The sequence below is a fragment of the Pygocentrus nattereri genome, chromosome 19 (assembly GCF_015220715.1).
Source record: "Pygocentrus nattereri isolate fPygNat1 chromosome 19, fPygNat1.pri, whole genome shotgun sequence".
Taxonomy (NCBI): Eukaryota; Metazoa; Chordata; class Actinopteri; order Characiformes; family Serrasalmidae; genus Pygocentrus; species Pygocentrus nattereri.
In genome coordinates this window covers 522,666-540,165 of record NC_051229.1, presented here as the reverse complement: position 1 = coordinate 540,165, position 17,500 = coordinate 522,666, and the positions used below count along the sequence as shown (strand labels likewise).

Genomic DNA, 17,500 nt, shown 5'->3' with positions numbered 1-17,500 from the left:
ATACGCATTGGAAGACCAGCCAGAAGGGAGTTACAGTAATCTAGTCTAGAAATGACTAAAGACTGAACGAGTACCTGTGTGGCCTCTCTAGAGAGAAAAGGTCGAATTCTCCGGATGTTGTAAAGGAGAAATCTGCATGACCGAGTCAGGTTAGCAACATGAGCCGTGAAAGAGAGCTGGTCATCTACAACAACCCCAAGACAAGATTTCATAATTCTAATGTATTATTGACGCGTAACTGCGGCAGCTCTAACTGTAGTTATTCACCGCTGTATCAGCGGAATATCCGTGTATTTTATTACGTTTTATCCTCTTTATGAGGAGAAACCTTTTCAGAAGTGCTACAGAATCTCAATCTTCCCACAGAGGATTCACCTTCTATAAGGTCAGTAATGTGGACAACAGAATAGCCAATCCTGACCAGCTGCTGACCCAGGATGTGGAGAGGTTCTGTAACAGCGTGGTGGACCTCTACTCCAACATCAGCAAGGTAACGCAGAGAGAGACCATTTCACACAGCAGAGAGACCGTTTCACACAGCAGAGTGAGACCGTTTCACACAGCAGAGTGAGACCGTTTCACACAGCAGAGTGAGACCGTTTCACACAGCAGAGTGAGGCCGTTTCACACAGCAGAGTGAGACCGTTTCACACAGCAGAGTGAGACCGTTTCACACAGCAGAGAGAGACCGTTTCACACAGCAGAGAGAGACCGTTTCACACAGCAGAGTGAGACCATTTCACACAGCAGAGTGAGACCATTTCACACAGCAGAAAGACCATTTCACACAGCAGAGTGAGACCATTTCACACAGCAGAAAGACCATTTCACACAGCAGAGTTAGACCATTTCACACAGCAGAGTGAGACCGTTTCACACAGCAGAGTGAGACCGTTTCACACAGCAGAGTGAGACCGTTTCACACAGCAGAGTGAGACCGTTTCACACAGCAGAGTGAGACCGTTTCACACAGCAGAGAGAGACCGTTTCACACAGCAGAGAGACCGTTTCACACAGCAGAGAGACCGTTTCACACAGCAGAGTGAGACCGTTTCACACAGCAGAGAGAGGCCGTTTCACACAGCAGAGTGAGACCATTTCACACAGCAGAGAGACCGTTTCACACAGCAGAGTGAGGCCGTTTCACACAGCAGAGTGAGACCATTTCACACAGCAGAGAGACCGTTTCACACAGCAGAGAGACCGTTTCACACAGCAGAGTGAGACCGTTTCACACAGCAGAGAGACCGTTTCACACAGCAGAGTGAGGCCGTTTCACACAGCAGAGAGACCGTTTCACACAGCAGAGAGACCGTTTCACACAGCAGAGTGAGACCATTTCACACAGCAGAGTGAGACCATTTCACACAGCAGAGTGAGACCATTTCACACAGCAGAGTGAGACCATTTCACACAGCAGAGAGAGACCATTTCACACAGCAGAGTGAGACCGTTTCACACAGCAGAGTGAGACCATTTCACACAGCAGAGTGAGACCGTTTCACACAGCAGAGAGACCGTTTCACACAGCAGAGAGAGACCATTTCACACAGCAGAGTGAGACCATTTCACACAGCAGAGTGAGACCATTTCACACAGCAGAGAGACCGTTTCACACAGCAGAGTGAGACCGTTTCACACAGCAGAGTGAGACCATTTCACACAGCAGAGTGAGACCGTTTCACACAGCAGAGAGAGACCATTTCACACAGCAGAGTGAGACCATTTCACACAGCAGAGTGAGACCGTTTCACACAGCAGAGAGACCGTTTCACACAGCAGAGTGAGACCATTTCACACAGCAGAGAGACCGTTTCACACAGCAGAGTGAGACCGTTTCACACAGCAGAGTGAGACTGTTTCACACAGCAGAGTGAGACCGTTTCACACAGCAGAGTGAGACCATTTCACACAGCAGAGAGAGACCATTTCACACAGCAGAGTGAGACCGTTTCACACAGCAGAGTGAGACCGTTTCACACAGCAGAGTGAGACCGTTTCACACAGCAGAGTGAGACCGTTTCACACAGCAGAGAGAGGCCGTTTCACACAGCAGGGAGACCGTTTCACACAGCAGAGTGAGACCGTTTCACACAGCAGAGAGAGACCATTTCACACAGCAGAGTGAGACCGTTTCACACAGCAGAGTGAGACCGTTTCACACAGCAGAGTGAGACCATTTCAATGTTGAATATTAAATATTGAACTAGCATTTATTTTATGTGTCTTTTTTTCTGCAGCCTCTGCTGGACATCATCATCTACATCTTCAAACTGACCACAGCTATCGGAGCTCTGGTGAGCTTCAGATCAGCTCTTATTAATATAATTATTATTTATATCTTTAATATCCATCTATCTATCTATCTTTCTGTCTTTCTGTCAGTTTTTCTCATCTTTTAATTTTTCACCGTTTTTAGACAGTAAATGTTCTGCAAGTTCTGCGGTTCTCAGTTCAGTTCTGTTGGTCTGTTCAGGGTCCGGTCAGTATGCTGAGCTACCTGCTGCTGTCCGGTCTGTTTCTGACCCGCCTGCGGCGGCCAATCGGGAAAATGACTGTAACCGAGCAGAAGTTTGAGGGAGAATACAGATACGTCAACTCTCGCCTCATCACGAACAGGTACTCACAGAATCACGCTCACCCTTTTCTGACTGTTCTCACTCTGTCCTCACTCTATTCTCACTCTGTTCTCACTCTGTTCTCACTTCATTCTCACTCTGTTCTCACTCTATTCTCACTCTGTTCTCACTCTATTCTCACTCTGTTCTCACTCTGTTCTCACTCTATTCTCACTCTGTTCTCACTCTATTCTCACTCTGTTCTCACTCTGTTCTCACTCTATTCTCACTCTGTTCTCACTCTATTCTCACTCTGTTCTCACTCTGTTCTCACTTCATTCTCACTCTGTTCTCACTCTATTCTCACTCTGTTCTCACTCTATTCTCACTCTGTTCTCACTCTGTTCTCACTCTATTCTCACTCTGTTCTCACTCTATTCTCACTCTGTTCTCACTCTGTTCTCACTTCATTCTCACTCTGTTCTCACTCTATTCTCACTCTGTTCTCACTCTGTTCTCACTTTAATCTCACTCTGTTCTCACTTTAATCTCACTCTGTTCTTGCTTTGTTCTCACTCTGTTTTCACTTTAATCTCACTCTGTTCTCACTTTATTCTCACTTTAATCTGACTCTGTTCTCACTTTATTCTCACTCTGTTCTCAGTGAGGAGATTGCGTTCTATAACGGCAGTAAGAGGGAGATGAAGACCATCCATGACACGTTCCACAAGCTGGTAAAAACACCATGAAGCAATTATATCAATAATAATTATTCATTTTTTAATTTTATTGTTACTATTTTGTTCTCCTCTTCTGCCCCCTGCAGGTGGAGCACCTGAACCGCTTCATCTGTTTCCGGTTCTCTATGGGCATCGTAGACAGCATCGTCGCTAAATGTGAGAAAATTCAGAAAACAAAGCTAAACTGAATTTGAGGAAATGACCGATTAGTGGTGGGAAATACGGCAGAAACACATGATATCCAAGAAATTTGACGTTACCCGTCGGACTCGACCTGAATATTCAGCTGTTCAGACGTTCGTTCGTCGGGTCCTGAAAGTCCTGAAAACAGCCCAACACAAACATTCCTTCTCTTTAAAGGCTGAAGTGCCTGCAGCGCCGCAGCGAACAGCGATCCCCGTACCTTACAGACATAATGAGGTTCTGCCGTGATGAAAGGTTCTCTCTGTACTGTGACGCAGTCGACTGTATTTAGCTGTAATTAACGTTACTGTGATCTGTGTTCTCTCCACTTCCTCAGACATCGCTCTGGTGGTCGGGTACCTGGTGGTCAGCAGACCCTTCTTAGACCCCTCAAACACACGGCATCTGAACAGCTCGCACTCTGAGAGGCTGGAGGTGAGATCTGAATCAGACTCCGACTGAATCTGAATCAGACTCCGACTGAATCTGAATCGGACTCCGACTGAATCTGAATCGGACGCCGACTGAATCTGAATCGGACGCCGACTGAATCAGAATCGGACGCCGACTGAATCTGAATCGGACGCCGACTGAATCTGAATCTGACGCCGACTGATTCTGAATCAGACGCCGACTGAATCTGAATCGGACTCCGACTGAATCTGAATCGGACTCCGACTGAATCTGAATCGGACGCCGACTGAATCTGAATCAGACTCCGACTAAATCTGAATCGGACTCCGACTGAATCTGAATCGGACGCCGACTGAATCTGAATCGGACCCCGACTGAATCAGAATCGGACACCGACTGAATCTGAATCTGACGCCGACTGATTCTGAATCAGACGCCGACTGAATCTGAATCGGACGCTGATTGAATCTGAATTGGACGCCGACTGAATCAGAATCGGACTCCGACTGAATCTGAATCGGACACTGACTGAATCAAAATCGGACACCGACTGAATCAGAATCAGACTCCGACTGAATCTGAATCTGACGCCGACTGATTCTGAATCAGACGCCGACTGAATCTGAATCGGACGCTGATTGAATCTGAATTGGACGCCGACTGAATCAGAATCGGACTCCGACTGAATCTGAATCGGACACTGACCGAATCAAAATCGGACACCGACTGAATCAGAATCAGACTCCGACTGAATCTGAATCAGACGCCAACTGAATCTGAATCGGACTTGGCCTGAATCTGAATCAGACGCCAACTGAATCTGAATCGGACTTGGACTGAATCTGAATCAGACGCCAACTGAATCTGAATCGGACTTGGACTGAATCTGAATCAGACGCCAACTGAATCTGAATCGGACTTGGACTGAATCTGAATCAGACGCCGACTGAATCAGAATCGGACGCCGACTGAATCTGAATCGGACTGAAAAAGCTGAAAAAGCACTCATTGATTATAATGCACTGATCTGACGGTGGAGATTCAAAGGATATTTTAACTTCTAATAATGTTAACATTAAGAATTAATTTCTAATAAAATTAATTTCCAGAATAAAGTTCTAATAAAATCAGTAATTAACAGAATGAAATTGTCATATTTTAATGTCCAAATATTATGTCCATCATACTTGGAGATTAAATCTGGAGGTGGGTAAGTTGACCAGAACCTGCTGTAAACAGATAATTACAGTATTTTGTTTACAGCACATCATAACTCAAAATGAAATTGAAATATTTAATAAAATGTCTAGAATGCCTTATGGTGTCAAGTCTATACAGTAAATCTACATTGTATAAGTTATTATAGAATATAAAATAAGACAAAATATTTATTTAACAGGTGATTTTAAACTTGTGAACGGTGTGTATTTCATTAAATTCCCAGTGTTTGGATTTTCCCTGATACCTTCCTGCTCTGACGCTCCGAGTCAGTGAGCAGTTCTGTGTCTCATGCCGTGCTGAGTGTCTGTAGCTGTTTTCCTGCAGTTGTTTGAGTTGTTGTTGTTGTTGTTGTTTGTTGTTGTTTAAGCAGGATTATTATCAGAGCGGCCGGATGCTGCTGAGCTTGGCTCAGGCCCTGGGCAGAATCGTCCTGGCGGGCAGAGAGATGACCAGGCTGTCGGGGTCGGTATTGTTTATACTCGCTCTGATTTCTCACGTCATGTTTTTTATATTCCTCCGTCCTCACTGTGAGATTAAGCCCCCCAGTGGCCCGTAAATCCCGGCATTCTCAGCATAGTTCATACGACATGATGGGCCAAAACCTTCAATAATAAAACGCTGACAGACTTTGAAATGATCAGAAATTCCCCACTGATGTTCCAAACATCTTCCAAACTGACCACAAGTATCCTGGGAAGCCAAAACAACAACATTGTACTGGAAATCATGAAGATTTAAATGTCCCAGACCAGTTTTCCTCACTTCTACGCCCATATATGGAAACTAAGCTGCAAAACCAGCCTGTTTAGAATTCACCATTCAGCTACAGCAGTTTAGCCCCACCCATTCAGCTACAGCGGTTTAGCCCCACCCATTTAGCTACAGCAGTTAAGCCCCACCCATTCAGCTATAGCAGTTTAGCCCCACCCATTCAGCTACAGCAGTTTAGCCCCACCCATTCAGCGACAGCGGTTTAGCCCCACCCATTCAGCTACAGCAGTTAAGCCCCACCCATTCAGCTACAGCAGTTAAGCCCCACCCATTCAGCTACAGCGGTTTAGCTCCACCCATTCACACTGACGTTATAAGGAGTGTTTCAGCCAAGACTGCTTTTTGAACAAGGCACAATACAGGACAGCCAATCAGAACAGAGCTTATTTACATATATCAGTCTTAAAGGCACAGTAACAGAAACAGCCTGTTTAACTGTGGGAGATTATTGTGCCAACATGAATTGTGATGGTTTTTCGTATTTAAACCCAAACAAAGGTTCTAAAGAGAATTACCTAAAACAGAAAAGGCGTCACCCTTTGATGTGCATTAATGAGCATGTGGTCAGTAACTGACCCCGGTGTGTTGGCCTGCCTGACTGACGGTGTTCCTTATGCAGCTTCACCACACGGATCACAGAGATTCAGGAGGTCCTGAAGGAGCTGAACTCGGGCAGATACGAGCGCACGATGATCTCTCAGCTGGGGAAAGGTCCACACCTCCACACCCCCCAACACACTCACCACTGAGCCTAGATTAAACCGTCTGAGTCACCGTAATATTAATCATAACGCTTATTATTCAATACCTGCTGTAAACCATTCAGCATCTACGATGAATTTCTCAGCATTTACTATTAATTATTCAGTATCTACAATTAATTATTCAGCATTTACTATTAATTATTCAGCATCTACGATGAATTTCTCAGCATTTGCTATGAATTATTCAGTATCTACTATGAATTATTCAGCATCTACAATTAATTATTCAGTATCTACAATTAATTATTCAGTATCTACTATGAATTATTCAGCATCTACAATTAATTATTCAGTATCTACAATTAATTATTCAGTATCTACTATGAAACTGCCCTGTAAATTCTGTAGTTATGTGAGTGAAGAACTGAAATGTTTACAGATAATGATTTACTATCATTATTATTATTATTATTATTATTTCTTTTCTCAGAGTCTGAAGCAGTGGATAAAATGAGTCTGGTACCCGGCAGTGGACAAATAGTTCATGCAGATAACATCATCAGGTAACTCACACACTCCAAACACCTGGTGAACAGCTGGACATCATTCATATTCATACAGTACAGACATATTAGGGTCTTATTTATTTGCTTCTTTTAAGTGATTTTAAATCATTATTAGTGCTTTATCAACAGGAAAAAACACAAAGCTTATGGTTTTGTTTACACTCAGCAGATTTCCAGATTGCTTCAATCATAAACCTCCTGAAAAAGCCTGAGCAGCGCAGCATGTTTGAGTAATTTAGTTTTTAAGGCTGTAAATGACATAATTAACGGAATAAAGTGTGTAGTGTTTATATACAGACATAAAATAAATATAAGAATGGATCAATATGGAGTGGTTTCTCTGTCTATGAGTGGGAAACGGAAAACCCGGAGCTGAACTGGAGCGGAATGAGCACAGAGGCGCTCTGAGCTGAAACGGCCGCCGCGCCGCGGCTGATCAGCGCTTTGCTCGTTACAGATCTGTTTCTATCCGCAGGTTTGAGCACATCCCTCTAGCGACCCCTAATGGAGATATCCTTATTCGCGACTTGTCATTCGAGGTTGGTGTTTTTTTGCACATCCCTTGGCAGTGATTGCTGACTTCAGATGCCCCTAATTAGCATCTAAATACTGTGTAATTCACATTAATGAGTGTGTAATTAGTGAACACTATAAATCTCACATTCTGTCCTAAAGTGCTAATATTGACTGATCTTTAACTGTTTCTGCAGGTTTTATCCGGAACCAATGTTCTAGTGTGCGGTCCAAATGGCTGCGGGAAAAGCTCTCTGTTCAGAGTTCTGGGAGAGGTGATTCATTTATTAAATATTGATATAACAGTGTTGGGATCAGGAGTCGATCAGTCATGTTTAATAGAGCAAAACCTGACTGAATTAAATAAATTAGGAAAAACGTTAATAAAAAAGAACGGAGCTGAATCTCAATTTTCCCAGCTGGATTCTGATTATGATCATAAGTGCTTCAAGTTTTTCACCTATTTTCAAACTTAAATACAAAAATGAAAATAAAAGTGTTTTGGTTGTGTTATTATTGTTATTGTCATAGGTTTACACCCTGATTAACCCTGATTAACCCTAATAAATCATGTTTGGGGATTTTTACTGTAGAAAAAAAAACACTAACGTTCACTCAGTGTTCACTAGGCATTCACTCCACGTTCACTCCACATTCACTCTGCATTCACTCCGCATTCACTCTGTGTTCACTGTGTGTGACTGTCAGCTATGGCCGCTGTTTGGAGGGCGTCTGACCAAACCTGACCGTGGGAAGCTCTTCTATGTTCCACAGGTAACTGTTAATTAATGCTGGTTGTAAAGGTGATGATATAATTACACTGCAGACTTCCTGTAAAAGATTCAAGTTTTAAGTTTGGTGATTTGTGTGTATGTGTGTTTGGATGCTTGTGTTTGTATATGTGTGTGTGTATGTCTGTGTGTGTGTGTATTTGTCTGTGTCTGTGTGTGTGTGTGTATGTCTGTGTGTGTGTGTGTGTCTGTGTGTGTATGTCTGTGTGTGTGTGTATTTGTGTGTGTGTGTGTATTTGTGTGTGTGTGTGTCTGTGTGTGTGTGTGTGTGTGTGTGTGTGTCTGTGTGTGTGTGTGTGTGTCTGTGTGTGTGTGTCTGTGTGTGTGTGTGTGTATGTCTGTGTGTGTGTGTGTATTTGTCTCTGTGTGTGTGTGTGTGTGTGTGTGTGTGTGTGTATGTCTGTGTGTGTGTGTGTGTATTTGTATGTCTGTGTGTGTCTGTGTGTGTGTGTGTGTGTCTGTGTGTGTGTGTATGTCTGTGTGTGTGTGTCTGTGTGTGTGTGTATGTCTGTGTGTGTGTGTGTGTGTGTGTGTGTGTGTCTGTGTGTGTGTGTGTCTGTGTGTGTGTGTGTCTGTGTGTGTGTAGAGGCCGTATATGACTCTGGGGTCTCTGAGGGATCAGGTGATTTACCCCGACACACGTGAAGACCAGAGAAGAAAAGGAACATCTGATAAGGTACAACAACAAACTCCAGCATTAAAACTAATCAATCATAACACATACTGAATAATTCATTACAGATACTGAATAATTCATTACATATGCTGAATAATTCATAACAGACGCTGAATAATTCATTACAGATACTGAATAATTCATTACAGATGCTGAATAATTCATTACAGATACTGAATAATTCATTACAGATGCTGAATAATTCATTACAGATGCTGAATAATTCATTACAGATACTGAATAATTCATAACAGACGCTGAATAATTCATTACAGACGCTGAATAATTCATTACAGATGCTGAATAATTCATTACAGATACTGAATAATTCATTACAGATGCTGAATAATTCATTACAGATACTGAATAATTCATTACATATGCTGAATAATTCATAACAGACGCTGAATAATTCATTACAGATGCTGAATAATTCATTACAGATACTGAATAATTCATTACATATGCTGAATAATTCATAACAGACGCTGAATAATTCATTACAGACGCTGAATAATTAATTACAGATGCTGAATAATTCATTACAGATACTGAATAATTCATTACATATGCTGAATAATTCATAACAGACGCTGAATAATTCATTACAGACGCTGAATAATTCATTACAGATACTGAATAATTCATTACAGATGCTGAATAATTCATTACAGATACTGAATAATTCATTACATATGCTGAATAATTCATAACAGACGCTGAATAATTCATTACAGACGCTGAATAATTCATTACAGACACTGAATAATTCATTACATATGCTGAATAATTCATTACAGATGCTGAATAATTCATTACAGATGCTGAATAATTCATAGTAGTTATTGTGTAATTCATTAGAGTGATGCAGAAAATCGGAGATGTAGAAGGGTTCGGTAGTGGGCGTGGCTTAATTTTCCAGTGAGTGCTCAGTGGGAAATATGTCGATCTCTCATGGTCGCATGTTTTGCACGCCCACTGTTTTAAAGGCTCTCCAGCTCAGACAGTAATGAACACACTAACCTGAAGAGTTGCAGTTGTCTGCTGGAGTTGATGATGTCACTTCCTGAATACTTAATCTGAGAGCTCCTCTTTCACTCGGACTGAAGTGCAGCGTGGTGTTCACCTCCAGGTGCTGAAGGAGTACCTGGATAACGTCCAGCTGGGTCACATCCTGGAGCGAGAGGGCGGCTGGGACAGCGTGCAGGACTGGATGGACATTCTGAGCGGAGGAGAGAAACAGAGGATGGCGGTGAGCTGCAGCGCTTATACTAAAGGAGAAATTAGTTTCTATTAGTTTCTATTAGTTTCTATTAGTTTGTATTAGTTTATATTAGTTTGTATTAGTTTATATTAGTTTCTATTAGTTTGTATTAGTTTCTATTAGTTTGTATTAGTTTGTATTAGTTTATATTAGTTTCTATTAGTTTCTATTAGTGTATATTAGTTTTTATCAGGGGTTGCACAGACTATGTTGTTCATGTTGTAATCACAATCAGACGATGATTATGATGATTTAAAGCGTCATCACCAGGCAGTAAAGTCGATGATTCACTGATCACGTGATTTTGACACGAACAACATGGACATCTCAGAGAGGACGGGAGGTAAATTCTGAAGTCTAGCAGCTCCCAGATCAGATTCACTGTCTGACAAACGTTTGGGAGCTCGTCACGTTTCAGAGTGTCTTTAATAAACATGCAGCAGGGAATTAATCAGTGAAAGAAATCTGACCGTTTTAGCACCAGTTTATACCGATTTACCTTCTAACTCACTCACTGTTTATAATTTTGGTCCAGATGGCTCGTCTGTTCTACCATAAGCCTCAGTTTGCGATCCTGGATGAGTGCACCAGTGCGGTCAGCGTGGATGTGGAGGATTACATCTATAGCCACTGCAGGAAGGTAAGAAACGCAGTGGTCAGCCGATGGGGGGATATTACATACGGTATTTTAATTAAAAACCCAATAGTGACCGCTTCTACACTCTGAATAATAAAAGCTCCTCAGTCTTTCCTCAAATGTAGTGATAAGTTTCCACAATCAAATGTCGAGTCAAACAAATGATTGTTTATTTGTTTTTATTCTAATGTTGGGTTTTTTGGGTGATGGGAACCAGGCGTCGCCATGACTACAACACAGATACAGACACTTTATTTACCATCCAGAACCACCAGAGAACCTACACGAGTCTTCTGAGCTTATATGGAATGTTGATGATGGAAAACTGTGGAAAATCTGGAATAATGAGTTTTCTTTGGGGACTATTTTGCCGCACAGCGCCCTGCATGTCTCCCTCCACCATGAATGGAGTTGAAGTTCTCTAAACTCTCATAAAACAGCGTCTCAGTCATCAGGCAGTGAATTCAGAACCAGTTCATGTAGGAACTTTCTGTAGGAGCTTTTAGAGGGACGTCTGGTTCCCATCACCACCACTGTGAGCAGCTTTTAGAGGGACGTCTGGTTCCCATCACCACCACTGTGAACAGTTGTGACTCGGTATGTTTATCTAGAACGGAGCGTTTCACACCAAACCGCTCTGTTTACATCTGAACCACTAAATTATGCAGGAATTTTGAAAAATCAGTGGAATTCTCTGTGTATGTTTCAGGTCGGAATCACTCTGTTCACCGTCTCACACAGAAAATCTCTGTGGAAACACCACGAGGTGAAAACAAACACAAGGACACACACAAACACAGACGCAGACGCAGACACAGACGCAGACGCAGTGCTGAGGGGTTATGAGGACTTTAGGGAGTCTGTAGATGCTGAGTGTTCACTGTTATCTACACTAATGGGCTGCTTTATCAGAAACACCTACAACACAGGTGCACTGTTTACATACTGTAGTTCATCTGTACATCATCCATCAGTGGAAACGGACCACCATAGGACCACCACATTCCAGATATTATTTGGGTGTGTCATCAGATGATTTTTCACAGATAAGTTTGTATAGCCCCTTTCCCAAACCCAAGGATGCTTTACAGAAGATCATAAAATAACAAAATAACAATAAATAGAACAACACAGAACTCACACTTCCACATTCCCAACAGCTGTCGCGGGGGAATTACTGTGACCACAGTACAGAGTCACTTAGCTACCCTGGAAAGAGTCCTTGGTCATGGGGAACGTCTCACACCACAAATACGGTGCGTCACACAGGCAGCCGGCCTGGGAAGCCTTGAAGTCAAACACCGCCAGTCCAGGCAGCCTCATAGCTGCAGTGCAGCGTCACCCAGGCGGCCGGCCCAGGTAGCAGCGTGGCTGCGATGTAGGCAGCCGGCCCGAGAGGCCACCTAGCTGCGGCGTACTGCCGCTCACGCTGCCGAACACTACCGGTCCAGGCAGCCCCACAGCTGCAGTGCAGTGTCATCTGAGCAGCCGGTCCAGGCAGCCACATACAGTGGTGTGAAAAAGTGTTTGCCCTCATTTCCTGTTTTTTTGCATGTTTGTCACACTTAAGTGTTTCGGAACATCAAACCAATTTAAACAACAGTCAAGGACAACACAAGTAAACACAAAATGCAATTTTAAATGAAGGTGTTTATTATTAAAGGAGAAAAAAAATCCAAACCATCATAGCCCTGTGTGAAAAAGTGATTGCCCCCTAAACCTAATAACTGGTTGGGCCACCTTTAGCAGCAACAACTGCAACCAAGCGTTTGCGATAACTTGCAGTGAGTCTTTTACAGCGTTCTGGAGGAATTTTGGCCACTCATCTTTGCAGAATTGTTCTAATTCAGTTACATTAGAGGGTTTTCGAGCATGAACAGCCTTTTTAAGGTCATACCACAACATCTCAATAGGATTCAGGTCAGGACTTTGGCTAGGCCACTCCAAAGTCTTCATTTTGTTTTTCTTCAGCCATTCAGTGGTGGACTTGCTGGTGTGTTTAGGGTCATTGTCCTGCTGCAGAACCCAAGTTCCTTTCAGCTTGAGTTCACGAACAGATGGTCGGACATTCTCCTTCAGGATCTTTTGGTAGACAGCAGAATTCATAGTTTATCACAGCAAGTCTTCCAGGTCCTGACGCAGCAAAACAGCCCCAGACCATCACACTACCACCACCATATTTTACTGTTGGTATAATGTTCTTTTTCTGAAATGCAGTGTTCCTTTTACGCCAGATGTAATGGGACACACCTTCCAAAGAGTTCCACTTTTGTCTCATCGGTCCACAGAATGTTTTCCCAAAAGTGTTGGGTATCATCAAGATGTGTTTTGGAAAAATTGAGACGAGCTTTAATGTTCTTTTTGCTCAGCAGTGGTTTTCTTCTTGGAACTCTGCCATGCAGGCCATTTTTGCCCAGTCTTTTTCTGATGGTGGAGGCATGAACGCTGACCTTAACTGAGGCAAGTGAGGCCTGCAGTTCTTTGGACGTTGTTGTGGGGTCTTTTGTGACCTCTTGGATGAGTCGTCGCTGCACTCTTGGGGTAATTTTGGGCGGCCGGCCACTCCTGGGAAGGTTCACCACTGTTCCATGTCTTCACCATTTGTGGATAATGGCTCTCACTGTGGTTCGCTGGATTCCCAAAGCTTTGGAAATGGCTTTATAACCCTTTCCAGACTGATAGAGCTCAATTACTTTCTTTCTCAATTGTTCCTGAATTTCTTTGGATCTCGGCATGATGTGTAGCTTTTAAGGATCTTTTGGTGGACTTTACTGTGTCAGGCAGCTCCTATTTAAGTGATGTCTTGATTGAGAACAGGTGTGGCAATAATCAGGCCTGGGTGTGGCTGGAGAAATTGAACTCAGGTGTTAAAAACCACAGTTATAGTATGTTTTAACGAGGGGGCAATCACTTTTTCACACAGGGCCATGATGGTTTGGATTTTTTTCTCCTTTAATAATAAACACCTTCATTTACAAATTGCATTTTGTGTTTACTTGTGTTGTCCTTGACTATTGTTTAAATTGGTTTGATGTTCCGAAACACTTCAGTGTGACAAACATGCAAAAAAACAGGAAATGAGGAAGGGGGCAAACACTTTTTCACACCACTGTAGCTGTGATGTCACGTCGATCAGGTCCCCCGTCCAAGCAGCATCGTAGCTGCAGAACAGCAACACTCAAGCGGCTGGTGTGGGCCGCGTCACCCAGACAGGCCAAGAAGCCTCTGAGGAACATCGCTCTCAGCTGCTGCCTCGGTGGATATGCTAAACTCCTCAGCCAGCAGGAAAACATCAAAACACACACAAACCATACAAAACAGAACAAAACAGGCAGAAAACCAGCCACGTCACAGCAGCGCCCAGCAAACAGGCAAGCGTGCATCGATTATCTTCTTCTTTCGGCTGCTCCCTTTAGGGGTCGCCACAGCGGATCATCTGCCTCCATCTTGCCCTGTCCACTGCCTCCTCTACTGTCACACCAACCATCTCCATGTCCACCTTCACTACATCCATAACATTGATTATTATACGTTTAGCAAATATGACTAAAAGTTATGTTTATACAGGTTACCTGCTGCAGCTTTAAGTAGTCGGTCTTTTCAGCATCTCAAAGCCAGTAAGCACGTTCCAAAATCCAGGCCGCCGAGTGTCTGACGTGCATCCGTGTGCGTTTCATTAACATCAGCACTTCTTAATTAGCCTGTAACTTGCTGAGGTCAGTAAATGTTAGAGTTCTGAATGAGATGTTTCCTGGTTATGATGGCGAGATGTTGTTTTGGGTGAATTTAAAGCAGAACTGTGTCTCCTGTTCAGTACTACTTACACATGGACGGCAGAGGAAACTACCAGTTCAAACAGATCACCGAGGAGACGGTGGAGTTCGGCTCGTGAGGAGGAGATTCGGAAGAGGACGAGAGTGAACAGCTCTGCACGGCAATCGGGACGGGACCGTTTCAGAATGGACCATCGTAAATTTCAATATAGCAGCTTCAGTATCGCCAGGAAAGTTATATTTGAAATGTTTTGTTCCAAAATGTGGCGTTAGACCACTTTTCTGTTTGTTTTTATGATATAAGTTGTTGGGAGCTTTACACATACGAGACATATCAGTGCTTTATTATCGTCGTTATCACCATTATCAGAGAAATAGACAAAGGTCTCCACAGTGAGGCTCCGGAGTTTATACGGCGCGAGACCTAATCAGATGTTATTTCCAGGCAGCGTCGTTATCAGACCGTCTTGAAGGAAACAAAGACAAACAGTCCAAAAGTCAAAGTCATAAAAACGAAGGCAGAGTAAAGAGTCATAAAGCTGACGGTGAGTGTGTTTACATGAACTCAGTAATCTGATCATTGATTTCTGCAGTGATCTGATTACTCAGTGGTCATGTAAACACAGTCTGATTTCTTAGATCAGATTAAGGTCTATAAATCTGATAAAGAGGCTGATCTGTGTTATTTCTCTCTGTAATGCTGGATTTCCTGCATTCCTGGATTCACCCAAACTTCCTTCACATGATTGGAATCAAAATAAAAGGCGACGTGTTTTGGAGCTTCAGCCTCAAAGTAACTCAGTAAAAAATGAGCTGAAATAACCAAGTTAGCAGCTCAGTGAACTCTAACCTGGAGAGAAAGTTCCTCTGATCCTCGTCTGTGCTCGGTGGTCTTAGAAAAGGTGATAAGATTTAAATTTACAAAATAAAATTTTATTAACTTTTACTCTTAAAACAAGTAATAATGAGGCCGTTAAAGCTGCAATAGAGTTGAACTCCCCACTGTGTCTGGCTTACTGAGTAAAGTGCAGTATTAGATTAGGTGCTGAATTCGGAAAACGCTGCTGTAACGATGGAAAACTCCTTGGTTTTAATGTGGAAACCACACAGGTCGGCTCTGGAAATCACTTACAGCCTTAAGTTTCTCCAGCAGGGGCCGATGGCGCACAAGTCACTCTGAACCCACACCAGAAGGAGCCCGTGAATGCACATGTTTGTAGTAATGTTTATTAAAATGACAGATGAAGTTCTCAAATGATGTTGATCTACTTAATATATTTAATATGTGAGTTCTACTGAAGATTTTCATCAAAACATTTAGCATGTTAAAAAGCCTGCAGGCTGAATTCGATGGGTGGGATGCTGGGGCCGATATTATCCACAGTCGCGAGAACCTCGGCCAGGCGCACCGTAAACACGCTGAACCGCTTACCCACAAAATCTGATTTTCATCATTTCTGCAGTTCAGATTATGAAGTGAATGTAAACACACTCCGTGTCAACGCATGGCAGCTAATTAGGTACAGCTGAGAACACAGATCTAATACTCCGGCGCCCCCTGGAGGCAAGGAGGGGAACCTGCAGCAGCAGATGTAGCTAATAAAAATGTTTATTATACATCAGCTGTTACTGTTTTCAGAAACTGTTCAAAAGGTCTGTGTTTTATTAAATCTGATCATCGTCGCGTCCCTGTGACAAACTTTCTTCTATAAATAGATACACATAAATTTTCTCTGTCCTGGAGGAAATTCTCAGATTAATCTCTCAGGGACAGCGTACAGTCCAGCGTACAGTCCAGCGTACAGGCCAGCGTACAGTCCAGCGTACAGTCCAGCGTACAGTCCAGCGTACAGTCCAGTGTACAGTACTGTAATCCAGATGAAGTTACTGTCTGTCTTTTATTACTGGTACATTTTGGATCTGATTTAAATGGAGCTTGAATCTTTCCTGGAGGACGAGGTGGATGTTTTTGTTTCTGCTGTTTGGTCTGTGAAGCTGTCCAGTCGTTATTTATCTGCACTGGGTGGGATTCTGTCTGAGGGGGTTAAATATGAAGTGTGTTGGTCAAAGTGCTGTAAACTGGATCTTTATATTTAATAATATATTAATAAAGATGTGCTGTTTTCACTTTGTGTCGTTTTTCTGACGCTGAAGGAAAAATCTGTTTATTTTAATTGAATGATTAATATTGTAATTAACGGCATTTACACGTTTTCTAAATTAATACACACTGCTCAGAAAAATAAAGGGAACACTCAAATAACTCATCCTAGATCTGAATGAATGAAATTTTCTCATTGAAGACTTTGTTCTGTACAAAGTTGAATGTGCTGACAACAAAATCACAAAAATCATCAATGGAAATCAAACTTATTAACCAGTGGAGTCCTGGATTTGGAGTCACACACAAAAATAAAGTGGAATAACACACGACAGGCTGATCCAACTTTGATGTGATGTCCTTAAAACAAGTCAAAATGAGGCTCAGTGTTGTGTCCGGCCTCCACGAGCCTGTATGACCTCCCTACAACGCCTGGGCAGCTCCTGATGAGGTGGCGGATGGTCTCCTGAGGGATCTCCTCCCAGACCTGGACTAAAGCATCCGCCAACTCCTGGACAGTCTGTGGTGCAACGTGGTGTTGGTGGATGGAGCGAGACATGATGTCCCAGATGTGCTCAATCGGATTCA

At 42.9% G+C, this 17,500-nt stretch overlaps 1 protein-coding gene across 1 annotated transcript in view; it reads left to right on the top strand.

The window, feature by feature from the left end:
* abcd3b (ATP-binding cassette, sub-family D (ALD), member 3b) overlaps positions 1-16,938 on the top strand; it is a 26,142-nt gene extending 9,204 nt beyond the window's left edge. The window contains exons 7-23 of the mRNA XM_037531215.1: positions 367-490; positions 2,241-2,297; positions 2,477-2,619; positions 3,223-3,292; positions 3,385-3,454; positions 3,819-3,916; positions 5,487-5,578; positions 6,507-6,598; positions 7,082-7,154; positions 7,633-7,696; positions 7,868-7,945; positions 8,379-8,444; positions 9,048-9,137; positions 10,270-10,389; positions 10,937-11,041; positions 11,748-11,804; positions 14,853-16,938. Coding sequence (XP_037387112.1) covers positions 367-490; positions 2,241-2,297; positions 2,477-2,619; positions 3,223-3,292; positions 3,385-3,454; positions 3,819-3,916; positions 5,487-5,578; positions 6,507-6,598; positions 7,082-7,154; positions 7,633-7,696; positions 7,868-7,945; positions 8,379-8,444; positions 9,048-9,137; positions 10,270-10,389; positions 10,937-11,041; positions 11,748-11,804; positions 14,853-14,930 — 1,477 coding nt within the window. The 3' untranslated portion in view covers positions 14,931-16,938. The remainder of the gene's footprint in view (positions 1-366; positions 491-2,240; positions 2,298-2,476; positions 2,620-3,222; positions 3,293-3,384; positions 3,455-3,818; positions 3,917-5,486; positions 5,579-6,506; positions 6,599-7,081; positions 7,155-7,632; positions 7,697-7,867; positions 7,946-8,378; positions 8,445-9,047; positions 9,138-10,269; positions 10,390-10,936; positions 11,042-11,747; positions 11,805-14,852) is intronic.
* Positions 16,939-17,500: the final 562 nt, after the last annotated feature.